We start from the raw sequence: 15,999 nt of genomic DNA on the forward strand, positions 1-15,999 counted from the left end.
GACTTGAGAAAACCTCTATAATATTTAAGGATTCTATTTGTTTTTATCATTTTAATATACCAGGAAGGAGGTAATGAATCAGAATATCAAAAATACTACAAGAAAATGGTTCAATAAGGATACCAACCACTGCGAAGCTCAGAAAAATGGGGAACTACTTAAGTTTAGTACTTTAAAAAAAGTTATTTTGTGCTCTGAAACAGTATATAGCTGGGTTTACATCAAATTCAACAAGTCCCTCTGTGAAAACAGTAATAGTCTTATATTTCAACTATAGTTCTACTGAAAGTTTAAGTAATTAGGAATCAAATAAAACCCATGACATTTATTAATAAAAAGCTGTATTTATGTAGAGAAACCACTAGTGACTGATGCATGTGCTCTTTTTCTGTGTTGTTTTTTCTTTTGGGTGTCTACACGTATGATTCAGATCACACTGATTCCAATGAGGAAACAATAGTTGTCAAATACTACTCACTTGGTCCTTCTCATTGGTATGGCAAGCCCCAAATTTAAAGGGATCACAATGGTCTCTTATATAAGTTAACAAAAAGTGCAAACATCAGTACCTCAGTATACATATAAAAAATGCACACTTCTGCCTATCTTAAGAAACATTTCAAAAAATATGAAAGTATCTCGGAAGGAAAAAAAAAAAATCAATGGGCTGCCCTGGCTGGTGTAGCCAGCCGTGGGCAAACTATGGCCCGCGGGCCGGATCTGGCTGTTCTATCCGGTTCTCCTGCTCTCCCCTCCGCTCCTTTACTTTGAATTTATATTAGTTCACACAAACACTCCATCCATGCTTTTGTTCCGGCCCTCCGGTCCAATTTAAGAACCCATTGTGGCCCTCGAGTCAAAAAGTTTGCCCACCCCTGGCTGTAGTCTCATGCATGAAAAGGTTGCTGGTTTGATTCCTAGTCAGGGCACATGCTCAGGTTGCAGAATGGATCCCCAGGAGGGGGGTTGCAAGAGGCAGCCCATTAATGATTCACTCTCATTGATATTTGTCTCTCTCTCTCCCTCTCCCTTCCTTTCTCTCTAAAAACCAATAAAATTATTTTTTAAAGTGGACTGACTGACTGACAAAGAGCTTTAAACTATTATTTCAGAACCTATAAACACTGTAGGAAAGTGATATTTATTTCCCAATAATGTACAGTCATAATAAGAGTTTTGATTCAGATGTCAGAAGAAGAAATGAAATTCATAAAAACAACAGAACTCAGCCAAGTCTAGGTTATTGAGGGTGGGATTATTTTATCTCTTTTCTCTCATTTTCTCAGCATCTTATATTTTCATTGTTTCTATTTGACTCTAAAATAAGAAAAGACAAAAGAAGGCATTTTCTCCGTCCCTCAAAAATAAATGAATAGCAGCACCAAGTGGATTTTAAAACAAAAGAATCATTGCATTGTTATGTTGATGGTGGATATATATTTTATTTTCTAAACACATTATCAGCTAAATAGGAAAAAAATTAAAAACAGTGAAATAAAAATGGGTGATAACTGGCTTGGTGTGATTCACTGATAATCAAGATGGTGATCTGATCTCAAGATGGCAGAGACAAATGTTCTGTGGGGGGTTGGGGTGGGGATGCAGAGACAAAGGTGATTTAAAGGGCAGAATAAATTCCTATAAATCAGACATTGCCACCTCTAATCACATACAACCATTTATTACCTATAAAAATACTGGTTTCTCTTAACAGCCATGTAAGGGATGGGTCATGTTTCTAAACAAAGGACTATCACTGTGGAAGAAAAAGCTGTTCTGAAGCATTTATACTTGCAAAGTCAGCATCAGGCCAATAAACTGTGGTGCACAGATCTCTTTTCTATCAGGCTCCAGAATACTGACCCTCAGGAAGTATAAGTAACTTAAAAATAAACATCAGTAAGTTTCAAAATACAAATGCAGCTCAAAAAGGAAAGAGGGAAGATATCTGCTCCCAAGACGCAGCATTTAAAATACACAGCGTATGTTATATTTCTGATGACCTTTATTTAGGTCTAAGAAAAAAAAAATGAAACTGTATTCTTCAAACATTCCTCAAATGTTTGGACTAAATTGCATAGAAAGGAAGGGTGTTCAGGATGACCAGCCATGAGCACCAGACAGACTGAATGTCACAGGTACATCCAAGTATGGAATTTAAAAAAAAAAACACACACATTCAAGTAATATGAGGCCACTGGGCCTGGCAATAAGTGGAATCCTATTCAAAGCTGAAAGAACCATTGCATAGTATTGAAGATATTACATGTCCTCACAAAAAGTAAGACACAATTAAAAATAAAAAAGAACTAACCAACTCTACCTAGAATACATTCAACACAAATATTCTCTTTCCCTGAAGGGATTCCTGTCATCCACAATCTGTTCCAACCTACCTTTCCAGCTTCTAAATTGCCTTCACACCATCCCTTCATTGCACTGCACAGTTCTGTTCCCAAATAACAGATATATTTTTTTCTTGACAAGAACAATTGTTTGATTGAGAAGTCTTCCCCGATAGGTTCCTACAGAACTAGTAACTTTCTTCGCTCTCTCAGGGTAATCTGTTGGGTGTTTATTTTTGCTTCTTTCTTTCAGACTTTACTGTAAGATGCTTACAGTAAGAACCTTCCCATATGTGCCCTAGACTCCTTAATATAAAATGATCAAACACGTGATCTTTAGAATAAGGTGAAATGTGTAAGATACACACTTGTCGTTAGAAACCACTTAAATGGGAAGAGCATACACTCTGTGTGTGCATGTTGTATAATAACATCCCTTATCCTCTTTAATTCAAAAGCAGGAAGGCAGCATTGGTTGGGGCTTTGCTGCTATTGGTTGGTTGGTTGGTTTGATTGATAGATAAGGATGCCGTGACACAGAGTGATTAAAAGACATCTTTCTGTCTTTAAAAACTCACAAAGTGAAACAGTCAGAACATAAACCAATGTCTCTTGACTCCTGGTGAAACAGTGTTTTTAGGTATTTGTTTATTTTGCATTGTGTAATTCACTCTCAAGCCAAAAGATTATTTCTACCCTCTGCAAATTTCTTACACCGAACAGAAAAGAAACCCGGGATTTTACCTGCATTAGCAGAGCAACGTCCTGAAGGAAGGGAATATGGTATAAAGGAAGAGCTCTGCCTTTGAGTAGCAGCAGCCTTCAAGGTCAGCTCTAGCAGGTGCCCCATGAGCACTGTTACCTTAGGCCACCTCCCTGGTTCTTCATTTCCTAAACTATAAAATGGGTGTGGGATTTTCCAACTCCACACCTCCACAGTGTTTTCTGCGACATTAGTGATAATGTGTGTGAAATCTAGCCCTGCACCTGGCACACAGTCAACTGTTTGCTCACTTTTAAATAAAAAGCTAATGTTCAAATGTGTGTGGGGCGTGTGTGTGTGTGTGTGTGTGTGTGTGTGTGTGTGTGTGTGTAAAGAAAACGCATTGCTATCATTTTTGGAGAAGAAAGTGCATCGCTATCATTTTTAGGTGGTCTATGCAGCAAATAATTTTGATATGGCAATATTTTTTAAATTCGCCATACTATCTGGGGTGCCGTTTTCACTATCTTTCCAACTTGAAATCACAAGTTCCAAATATTTATTTCTACTCTGAAGACAGCTTTTACAGTTTGACTTTTTAACATGCTGCCAATGAAGCACCAAAAGAGAAATGTGTGACAAGTCAAAGTTTGCTTTTGGAATTCTTGCAAAAGAGAACTTCTTAGAGTTTAATATTGAAAATGCTTAATATGGTAATAAGCAAAAATGGGAATATTGAGTTCTGAGCATGCATTACAGTGATTTTCATCCTTAAAAATAATATATTAAAAATAATAATATATTAAGGAGGTCTGGGGTGAGATACTCCTTATCTCAAAAGCACCAAAACCACCCTAGCTGGTTTGGCTCAGTGGATAGAGCGTCGGCCTGCGGACTAAAGGGTCCCAGGTTCGATTCCCGTAAAGGGCATGTACCTTGGTTGCGGGCACATCCCCAGTAGGAGGTGTGCAGGAGGCAGCTGATCGATGTTTCTCTCTCATCGATGTTTCTAACTCTCTATCCCTCTCCCTTCCTCTCTGTAAAAAAGCAATAAAATATATTTAAAAAAAATAAAAATAAAAAGCACCAAAACCTATGACTGAGTGGTTCTTTAACAGTGAACAAAACCTTTGACCCCTCAGATCTTAATCTTCTTCCTAAACTGTTTATATGCTAGTGGAGTCCAAGAGGAGTATATTTAGTAAAAATAGCATGCATCTTGGGAACTGAGGAACTCGTTGAAGTCACAGTTATGCTAAAGATTAGCTGTGGGACTTTAGGTAATTCACTTAACCACTGTGATCCTTTTTTTCTTATTAAAAAATTGAGTTTGACTATCCTATCCTGCTTTAGTTTTCTCATAACACTCATTATTTCTTAACATTGCCTGACTATTCCATGGTCTGGGTGTGAGAGTCAAATGACAGAATATGTAAAACACAAAGTGCTTTTTTTAGCAAATGGAGTTTATTGTCACTGTAACTACCACATTATAATTACATTATCACTATTATAATTATCCACACTTTAGTTCCTTAAAAGAAAGTAAATGCTCACTTTTGACTATTGGCTTTTATCACCACCTGAGATGAAAATGATGCTCCCATGTTCCTGAGCAAACAAGGAAATCCCACACAGTACTGCTCACAGAAAGACCATGTTCTAAAGTCAGAATCGTGTGACTTGAAGTCCAACTCACTGCACTTGAAACACATTGCATGGAACTCAAGTTTTGATGTTGTTATAATTCATTTTCATAAATTTGAGGTTTCCCTAAAGATAAGGAGCTACATGGAAGGGTTCAGAACAACAAGATAAAACTCTTAACTAATATCATATACATTTACAGTACTCTAGGGTTTTCAGGCTATCTCTTCTCTGTTACACACATATCTTGTTGCTCCATTCAGAGGGGTACCTGACACAGAAAGAGCCGCATGAAAGACCAACAAGTCTGCTGACATATATGTCATCATAAGAGGTGGCACCTTGATGCACAAGAGGTTGGTTGATCCCCCATCCTGTGAGGTAATCCCCCCACCCCCATAGTCCAGAGCCAGTTTCCTCTTTTATTTTTGTCAACAACACTTTCTTTTTGTTCTTCTCCTCCAACTAGGAAGTACATCACTGACACAGACACAATATACCTTTTCATAAGGAAGCAAATGAATATGTGCCAGATGGGCTGAGGGGATTACAACATGTTTCCTGCTCCCATGGTGACCCAATGGATCTGGTATGAGGACTTATCTTATTTGAGAAGTCAGCTTCCCCGGCAGAATTATGAGTCACAGTTTCTGGGTAGAAAGCTCACTTTCCAAAAGAATTTGGGGTGGGGGAGCTCTTTGGAAGAATTATAGTAAAGGTCATTCAGATAAGCAACACTGCCAAGATGACTAGGGAAGCACCAGCACCCACCAACTTCTGGGACTTCACTGTTCTCCCAGTAGAAATAATATAGTCACCTCTCTCTTTTCCTTCAAGGTGAGGCAGCATATCAAACCACATTGATGAATTGCTGGTATGAATCCAAACAAGAAGTTCCATTATAAAATTGGCCAATTTGCCTAAAAATAGATGTGAAAGGAATATATATTAGAGAGAGGGAGAGAAGAAGAAGGAAGAATAAGAAGAAGAATAAGGAGGAGGAGGAGGAGAAAGGAAAAGGGGAAAAGGAAGGAAGGAAGGAAGGAAAGAAGGAAGGAAGGAAGGAAGGAAGGAAGGAAGGAAGGAAGGAAGGAAGGGAAGAAGAAATTAGGATGGAGATTGGGGAAAGAAAAAAGAGAAGTAGGAAAAGGAGAGGGAGGAGGAGAGAACAGAGTGAGTTAATACATCAGTGAGTTATGAGAAAACTAAAGCAGGATAGAATAGATAGTGATTGGCAGGGCTATTTTAGTGAAAATGGTTAAGGAAGGCCTCTGTAAGCATAGAATTAAATCAAATAAGAACAAACTATGATCAGGGGTTATATTCAGCATATTTAAAAATCAGGATATCATGGCACTGACCATCAACTGGGGCACTCACTAAAGCAGGACATGTCAGTCTAAAAAGCCAGTAGAGCTATATAGTCATGTATCCCACCTGAATATCAGCCCTGAATAATATACACTTTCATCTGTGAAGACCCCAGAGGCCAAGGAGATTGGAAGTTATCTCTCCTTCTCTCAGCTTTGAGCTGTGCTCTGTCCTAGTTATACCTCTCCTTTAGTGCTGCTGTTGGTTTCCAATAAAATGCTTTTTAAGTGTCATAGCAAAACTAAAAAACACCCAGAAAACATCATCAAGATGGTAGGAGGACTCAAATCCATGTCATGTGAAGAACATTTGAATGCATATATTAAAGAGCATGATCATGATTATATGATCACTGTTGTAACATTTGTGGAGGCCTTTCACATAAAAGAGGAAATAAAGCAATGATATTCAAGGTATGACCAAGATTTTTAGGGGAATTATACATTAAAAGCTTTTTAAATTTAAGATATCTAGGTTCCTTGCATTAAAATTAGAAAACCATTGGATTATGTATTTTCTATTTAAATCAAGAAGTTGAACCAAATAAATGTATGGAAATGACATAGAGACAAATTTCAGTTATATGTACTAAAATCTAAAATTTTATCGGTCCAAAGATATAACCAGTTATAATTAGATAACCACTAGTTAGATATACCAGAAAATAGTTCTGAATAGTAATTCTAGAGAAGAGAGGAGACCTAAAAGATAAACTTTCAAGTCCCTTGTAAGTCTGATTTCATATAATCCAGGTCTATGATGATTGAGTTTGGTAATTCAAACTCAATAAAGGCTTTGGCTGGCTCTTCTTATGAAGCAACACCCAAAGAAAGATTGAGACTGACTGGTTTTTCTTTCCTATATAGAAGCAGCATGACAGAAAGCTGTCATTATTTATTTGTTTTTATAACGTCTCAGTTGACTGTTACCACCAAGGCCTTCTCCACCACTGGCTCAAGTTTGGAAAACAGTGCTACTATCACTGTCATTTCTTTTCCCATAGGACCTGATATAAGGAAAAGAAGCAGGGTTCTAGTTGGTTTGGATCTGGAGGTGATGGAAAAAGTCCTACATTTTTACATACCAGATCACTAACCTAATTGCACTGTGTACTGTGAAGACTAGAGATGTCAATGGTTCCTCCTACCATCAACATTCTCTGATTCTGTCAAATTTATGATGCTGTGCTACCACAGAAGACAATGAAAATAAACAATATTATATTCTCTTAGTTCATTTTCATAAAGACTTGAGACAATACACTTGTATTTGCATGACTTGTATTTCAATTGATTGTCAAAAGCCATTCACTTACCAGAGGCATCACTTTGCAAGATCCCATAGAAGTAGAGGCTCATTACACACCACAGAAGTCCCATCTTGTCCATCTAAATACAAAGGTAAGGGAGAGGACTCGTTACTCTCAGTGCTTAAATAATATTTAGTGTATATGCATACTGACTATTGATCAGGAACTATTCTGAGAATTTTACAATATTAACAAATGTAATTGTCAGAACCAACCAATAAGATAGGTTTTTTAAAATCTCTGTTATAGATAAAGAAACTGGGACAAGTTTAAATCATATAACCAAGATCCTTTGGATAGAAAGTGGTAGAGTAATGATCAAACTCCAGCAGCCTGGCTCTAGAACCCTTCCTTCTTTTTAATTAATTTATTAATTAAATTGATTGGGGTGACATTGGTCAACATGAACACATAGATTTTTGTATATTGCACTGTGTGCCCACCACCCAAAGTCAAATTTTCTCCTCTTACCTTATATTAGGACCCCTTTCTCCCATCACCTCCTTCTCTCTGGCAACCACTACATTGCTGTTTGTGTTCATAAGTTTCATTCTTATATCCCACATATGAGTGAAATCTAATGGTTATTAGCTTTTTCTGACTGACTTATTTCACTTAGCATAATGTTCTCAAGGTCCATCCATGCTGTACTACATGGCTGAGTAGTATTCCATTGTGTATATGTACCGCATCTTCTTTATCAGTTCTCTATCTCGGACACTTTAATTGTTTCTATGTCTTGGCCATGGTGAATAATGCTGCAATGAACGTAGGGGTGCATATATCTTTGCAAATACATAATTTCAAGTTTTTCAGGTATATACCCAGGAGTGGGATTGCTGAGTCATATGGTAGCTCTACTCTTAATTTTTTGAGGAAGACTGCTTTCCATAGCGTTTGTACCACCAGCAGTGGACGAGGTAGATCCATTTATTAATCTGATATATAAACTGAACTATAAATACCTATTTAAAAAAACACTCTGGATTTTTTTCATTAGAGTCACATTCCAGCAGATGTTTGATCTTCTTCCCTTCTTCACATCCTTTTGGTCTATTTCCAACTGGACGTATTTTATAATCCAGGCAATTTTCCTTCTTTGTGATGAATAGGAAATCTAGAAATCCTGAAATCTGACTTGGTCAGCAGTCCACCACACTATGAATTTATAGTAAAAGGAAATATATAAACCACATGCCCTGTTGTGGCTGCTTTCCTCTTCTCACTGGAAAAAAACAAATGATAAGTCTTGAATCCAGTTTCTATGGTCTTGAGCCTCTCTATTGGTAACCAACTGAAATATTCAACCAGCAAGAACCATGTCCTTACTTTTGGTTGTGTGATCTTTAATGCAGAAGGCCTAGGGATTTAACAACTCTGTGAAATATTTCTTTCCTTAATACCCTAGACATATTTGGCCCCTGGTAAAGCCTTTCTAGAATTATAAATACTGAAATGTTTACATTACTGAAAAATTTCATACTATAGATCTCCCTTTTCACTTTTGAACACAACAGTCATATGTAAGGGTGCTTACCAGAGGTCGTGAATATGTGTCCATATCGTATTTCTAGTAAGTGAAAGAGATGAGTTTTATACCCATATCTGGCTAACTATAAGACTATTATTATCTCAAACATTATGTCCTATGCCATAAGCTTTACAACCACAGAGACCCACCAGTCTTGAAAGGTCAAAGAGTTAGTTGATTAATAGGGTGTCCATATAACAGCATTTAAATAGGACACTTTTAAGAGTATTATATTAAAACAATAGGTGTAAATTGATACTGTCCAAGCAATCCACACAGTGTGTAGTCACTTTAAAAGGCAAGGCAAGTTTCCAGCTCCTATCACCTCTCTTAACCACACATCATCAGAAATCTCTGGTTCATACTGTGCTTCCTCCTTTAGGATGGCCATACACAAATCAAATGAGTTGATTATATCTTAAATAACTGTTTTATTTCAAAGATTAAATGTCTCTTCCTTATCACCACCATTCCCTTCCTATTCATATACTGTTACCTTAGGGAACTCTTCTCTCCATCATTCATTTGTTCAATAAAACATATACTGAAGACTTTCTGCTTATAGGTCTCTTTGATATAACTGTAGGGGCCACTAAGGACACTTCTTCCCTGTAGAAGAAATAAACCACATGCAAACCACTTCAATGTCATCAGCTATGAGCAACACCTGCAGAGGCTCTATAGGATATGTAAAGATTTATCAGGCAGACCTTCTAGCACCAGGCAGAGTTTAGCAAGCCTTAAAATGTGTATACAAAATAACTGTGGTACAGAATAACAGTGAAAAACAGTCAGAGAGGAACAGATAAGTATAATTGAGGATTAGCAAAAGACAGAGATGACTCTAGCTAAGGCAATCAAAGAAGACTAAATGTAAGAGGTAGCTTTTAAACTAGCAAGAACTGGTTTGGAAGTTTAAAAGTGAGGCAGAATGAAAGTCTGTGGAAAGGAAGCTCAATAAAGAATAATGCTCAAAGATAGGGAAAAATGGACCATAAATAGGAAATAGTCTATAAATAATTCAGTTTGGCTCAAGCACAGGATATTAGGGAAAGTACTATATAGAAGATTTTGTTGGAAAGCAGGAAGAGTTAGGATTACAATATAACAAGGACTTGTGAATCAGGTTAAGAACTTGGGATTTAATTTTGACAGCAAATAGGGGAATCATTGAAGGATTCTGATTAGAGGAGTGATATTAACATCCAGTTCTGCCTAATAGAGATCATTCTTCCAGGCACGTATTAGATGGATTGCCACTAAATTCTGTCTGGAAATCATTTTGGCTCCCTAGTCTGTCATCCCAGTAATTGTTATCTTCCTAGCTTTGTGTCATCTATAAACTTGATCAGCATGCCACCTAGGTCCTCATCCAAGTCATTAATTAAATTAATTAATAATTCTGCATTAATCCTTGTCAGTGGAGAGCAACTAGATATTTCATTTCAGATTCAGGGCACAGTACTTTCAGCCCTAATACTATTCCTAAAGCAACACTTAGAAGACATTCTAATTAGGGTGATTGAGGACCTTAATTGATATTCTCATGAGTAACTGGATTATGCCAGAGGCAGCAAGGAGTCAGGTCACCAAGGTAAAGCTAATCAAAAGATAACTTGTGTGCAAAGACAAGTCCAGGGTCAGTCTGGCCCTGTGATGAATTAGAATAAAGCAGACTGAAAAGAAAATGTGATTGTGTCGGCTGTTTTTGACAGACTAAAGGTACCGAGGTTAGTGGGAGGAGGTTGGCTGGTCTGCGACCTCTCTAAGAAGGCAGGTTCATTTAACATCATCTTGCATTCTGCCTCAGGATTTTATTATTGTGACTAGCAATATACTTTTCTTAAAAAAATAGTGAGTATTTATTGATTTTGAGGGAGGGAGGGAGAGAGAGAGAGAGTTTTGTTCTTTCACTTATTTATGCGTTCATTGGTTGCTTCTTATACATGCCCTGACCAGAGATCAAAACTGCAGCCTTGACCCACTGAGTAAATACACTTTGGTTCTTGTTTCTTGCGGGGAGGAGGTACTGGGTATTTGCAGAGATGGTGAAACGGTCAGAAAGAAAAGAAACCTGCCTAATGGCACATGGTATCTCATGGTCTGAATTACAGTCTAGCTTTAGATAACTGTGATAGAGTTTAACAGACTCTACCCTTGCTTCAGATGATGGAAACTTTTATATAATAAATTTACAGTCAGCCTCTCTTGAATTATCCATTTTATTTACTATATGATCATTTTTATACTTCCTCTCTGAGGTATTGGTACTTCTCTTATAGTCAATGCCATTGTTTCCTGGTATATCAAGTTGGATGCCTATATCACCTAACGAGAAGTTTCAAATATGTACTTAGGTCTATGTTATCAACAACAATGTTAATAATGATCGCTAACATGCGCTCAGAACTTTAACATCAACTCCTGCATATGAAGCTTTCTATTTTCTGCATTCTCTAGGCCCGTGGTCAGCAAACTGTGGCTCGCAAGCCACATGCGGCTCTTTGGCCCTTTGAGTATGGCTCTTCCACAAAATACCATGGCCTGGCAAGTCTATTTTGAAGAAGTGGCGTTAGAAGAAGTTTAAGTTTAAAAAATTTAGCTCTCAAAAAAAATTTCAATCGTTGTACTGTTGACATTTGGCTCTGTTGACTAATGAGTTTGCCGACCACTGCTCTAGGCTCACTAAGCACCAGGGTCTCATCTCTGAGTTAGCCCTGGATTATCTCACTGAGCAGTGGGTAACAGGCTAAAATTAGTTTTGCTTCCCCAAGGATGGTAATTTTTCTAACTGACCATTTGCTCAGCCTTAGTTCTGCACATCAGCATTCCAATAGTCCACAGGACTGATTTCTCCCTCAGTTTCCTGATTCCACATATAGCTCCATATTCAGATCATGGCTACTCTTTGAAGCCCATGAACCTGGTTGGGGCTTGAACCTTCAACCTGGTGTTTTTCAGCACTTTTCCAGGAGCCTGCACCTGGATAAGCCTCTTATAACAATGAAGCTGCTATCATCTGCTTCATTCCTGATCAACAGATGCCCTTTGCTATGACCTGCCTACTGAAAATGTGGCCACTAATATCAAGGCACAAACCTGAAGGTCATCCCTGTGTCAGGTCAGCCCTGCATTCATATCTCTTGCTCGAGTCCTGATCCCACCCAGATCCTTCCTTTTCCCTTCTCTAACTTACTGATAAAGTATGAGCAGCTCTTGCACAGCTATGACAAATAAGTCTTTGAAGGACATAGGACAGATTATTAATTATTCCATTTTACAGAAAAGGAGATACCATTTACTTAAAAATCAGAGTTATTTTCATCATCGATCTTTTATCTGGTTTCTAGGTATTTTTACCCATAGAAAGATCCTTATGCAGAATATTTCAGAATCTAGTATTTATCAATGAAAAAGTTTCAGCAAAATGACATGAAAGGCTCTCATTCTGGGTCAAACGAAGCAAGCAAATTCCACCCTGTCGTTCTCAGTGAATTGAAGCTGTAAACTTAGGAAGAATACGTGGAGCAACTATTTGAGGACTCTAAAAATTAAGGAATGGCACATTATTTTCAAGTACATATGAGTCTCACCATGCACCAGAAAGCATACCTTAACACATTTAAAAGAATTAAAGTCAATCTTCTCTCTACATAATTAAATAAGAAATCAGTAAAAGAAAAATAACAGGGTAATCTCCAAAACACTTCAAAATTAAGAAATATAACTTTAAATAATCCATGGATCAAACAAGGAAATTAGAAAATATTTTGAACTGAACAAAAGCAAAAGAAACAGCATATCAAAATAAGTAGGATGCAGTTGAAGAACTGTGTATAGGATAATCCATAGCACTACAGGCCTCCATTAAAAAAGAAGACTTCAAGCCTATAATCTAATCTCGCATCTTAAGAACTTGGAAAGAGAAGAGAAAAATAAACCAACCAATCAAAATGAAGGAAATAATAAAGAGTAGAGACCCAAAATTTTAAGACAGAAAAAAATAATAAAACCAGAAGGTGGTACTTTGAAAAAAGCAATACAATTGCTAAACCTCTAGCTAGGTGAACCAAGAACAAAAATAAAGCACATATCCCTCATTTCAAGAATGAAAGAAGATACATCACACTACTGGTTACATAGGCACTAAAATGGTAATAAGGCAATGTTCAAATCCTTAGGAACATAAATTCCACAACTTAGATAAAATGGACAAACATCTTAAAAACCACAAACTACCCAAGCTCATTCAAAATAAAATAGATCCTTTCATTGATCCTATTATTAAAAGAAATTGAATTTGCAGTTAGTAACCTTCCAAAAAATAAATTCCCAAGCTTCAGATGATTTCACTGAAACATCTGTGAAAATGTTTCTGTCCCACTGCATCCTGCCCGTGATACGAATCTTCCCTTTGCCCTGCGTATCCTGCCTGTTGGTCACTTAGTAGCCCCATCTTGTGATCAGATACACTGTCATGGTATCGCAGTGCTTGTTTTCAAGTAACCCATATTTTACTTAGTAACAGGCCCAAGCACAGGAGTAGTGATGCTATAAAGTAAAGAAGCCGTAAAGTGCTTCCTTTAAGTGAAAATGTATGTATCCTACAGAGAAAAAATAAATTCCCAAGCTTCAGATGATTTCACTGAAACATTCAATCAAACATTTAAAAAATAAATAACATCAATTATACATAATCTCTTCCAGATAATAGACGACAAGACAGTACCCAATTCACTTTATGAGACATTACTCTGATTCTAAAACCTGCCACAGACAGCACATAGAAGAGAAATCTATAGATATCCCATAACCAAGCAGAGTTTATTCCAGAATGCGAGGCTAGTTTCAGTATTTGAAAAAATCTAAGAAAGAAAAACCTCATGATCATATCAATTGAGGCAGGAAGAGCATTTCACAAAATTCCACATCATTCATCATAGAAAGAAAACCTCTCAGTAAACTAAAAATAGAAGGGAACTTCCTGAAACTAATAAAGAGCATCTACAAAAAACCTACAGCTAACATTGCACCATATGTTGAAAGACTGAATGCTTTTCCACTAAGATCAGGAGCAAGGCAAAGATGTTCATTCTTTGTACTTCATTCCCAAAGTCTTAATCAGTCCAATAAGACTATTCACAGATGACATAATTTTCAACATAAAAAAATCTTAACGAACCTATTAAAAATAGAAATGAATAAGTAAAGTCACAGAATATGTAGTCAACACACAAAAGTTAAACATATTAGTATATACTGGCAATGAAAAACAGAAACCATTTTTAATAAGGATGGTTATAATAAATAAAACAAAAATGAAATATTTAGCTTAAAATCTAACCAAACCTGTACAAGATCTGTATGCTGACATTTATAAAACATTGATAAAAGAAATCAAAGAAGACCTAACTAAAGGGAATTATGTGGTTGGCAGAATGGCCCCATGCCCTAGATCCCTGAATCTATTATCCTATTTTACTTAGCCAAAGGGATGTTATAAATATAATTAAAGTTATGAATCTTAACGCAGGAAGGTTATACTGGATTATTCAAGTGAGCCCAATCTATCACATGAGCCCTTAAATGCAAATAACTTTCTCTGATTAAAGTCAGAGTGATGCAGCAGAAGGACAAAGCAGAGAAAAGCAAATCAAGAAAAGAACTCAAAAAGGCCTTTGAGATTTAAAGACAGATGTAGCAACATGTCAAGGAATGCAGGTGGCCTTACAGAGCTGACAGTCAGTAGGAAACTTCAGTCCCACAACCACAGTAAATAGAATTCTGCCAACAACTCTGGAAGTGCATTCTTCCCCAGAGAGTCCAGAAAGGATCCCAGCCTTGCTGACACTTTGACTTTAGCCTTGTAAAACCCTAAACAAAAACCAGATAAGTCACACTGTACCTGATTTCTGACCAACAGAAATTATAATATAAAAAGAGTTGTTTTAAGACACTAAGTTCTGTTAATTTGTTACAGTAGTAACAAAGAATAATACAATAGACATAGAATATTCATGAATTGAAAGTCTCCACATAGAAAATATGTCAATTTCCCCCCAAAATTAATCGACAGATTTAATGAAATTCCAACAAAATATCCTAACAAGATTTTGCTTACAGATAAAGTCAAGCCAATTATGAATTTATATGGAAAGCGAAATGCCTTAAATATTAAAAACCATTTTGAAAAAGAAGAATGAAGTTGTAGGACTCACACTAAACACAACCCAATTTTAAAATGTCAAAAATCTTAGCTATGGGGGAGTGGGGAGGCAATGGGGGGATACGGACACATATGTAATACCTTAATCAATTAAAAAAAAATCTTAAAGAGATACTTTACCTAATAGGATACAGCTGATCCCCCTTATCTGTGATTTCACATTCTATGGTTTCAGTTACTGACACTCAACTGCGGTCCAAAAATATTAAATGAAAAATTCCAGAAATAAACAATTCATAATTTCAAATAGTACACCATTCCGAGTAACTTAAGGAAATCTCTCACTGTCCCACTCCATCCTGGCCTTGATGTGAATCTTCCCTTTGCCCTGCGTATCCTGCCTGTTGGTCACTTAGTAGCCCCATCTTGGTGATCAGATACACTGTCATGGTATCGCAGTGCTTGTTTTCAAGTAACCCATATTTTACTTAGTAACAGGCCCAAGCACAGGAGTAGTGATGCTATAAAGTAAAGAAGCCGTAAAGTGCTTCCTTTAAGTGAAAATGTATGTATCCTACAGAGAAAAAAATATATATTATATTTAGGTTTTGGTACTATCCATGATTTCAGGCATGCACTGGGCTTCTTGGAACATATCCCCCTTGGGTACAGGGAGAGTTACTCTATTCAGAAGTAAAACTGACACATGAAAAGATGTTCAAGTCATTAGCCATAAGGAAAATGCAAATTAAACCCTCAAAATTAGATACCACTATACAAAATACCAGTGCTAAAGAGAATGCAGAGCAACTGGAACTCCCTACTGCTGGAACTACCAAATGGTACAGTCCCTCTGGAAATTTGGCAGTTTCTTAAAAAGTTAAACATATTCTTCTTACAGGGTCTAGCAATCCCACTCCTCGGAAT

General features: G+C 36.9%; 1 protein-coding gene across 1 annotated transcript in view; it reads right to left on the reverse strand.

Annotated features, from left to right (window-relative positions):
- The window catches only part of IL1RAP (interleukin 1 receptor accessory protein), a gene marked incomplete at its 5' end in the record, with an annotated part of 99,192 nt that extends 83,671 nt beyond the window's left edge, over positions 1 to 15,521 (reverse strand). The window contains one exon of the mRNA XM_080654696.1: positions 15,418 to 15,521. Coding sequence (XP_080510822.1) covers positions 15,418 to 15,521 — 104 coding nt within the window. The remainder of the gene's footprint in view (positions 1 to 15,417) is intronic.
- Positions 15,522 to 15,999: the final 478 nt, after the last annotated feature.

This window comes from Plecotus auritus (assembly GCF_963455305.1).
Source record: "Plecotus auritus genome assembly, chromosome: 2".
NCBI lineage: Eukaryota > Metazoa > Chordata > Mammalia > Chiroptera > Vespertilionidae > Plecotus > Plecotus auritus.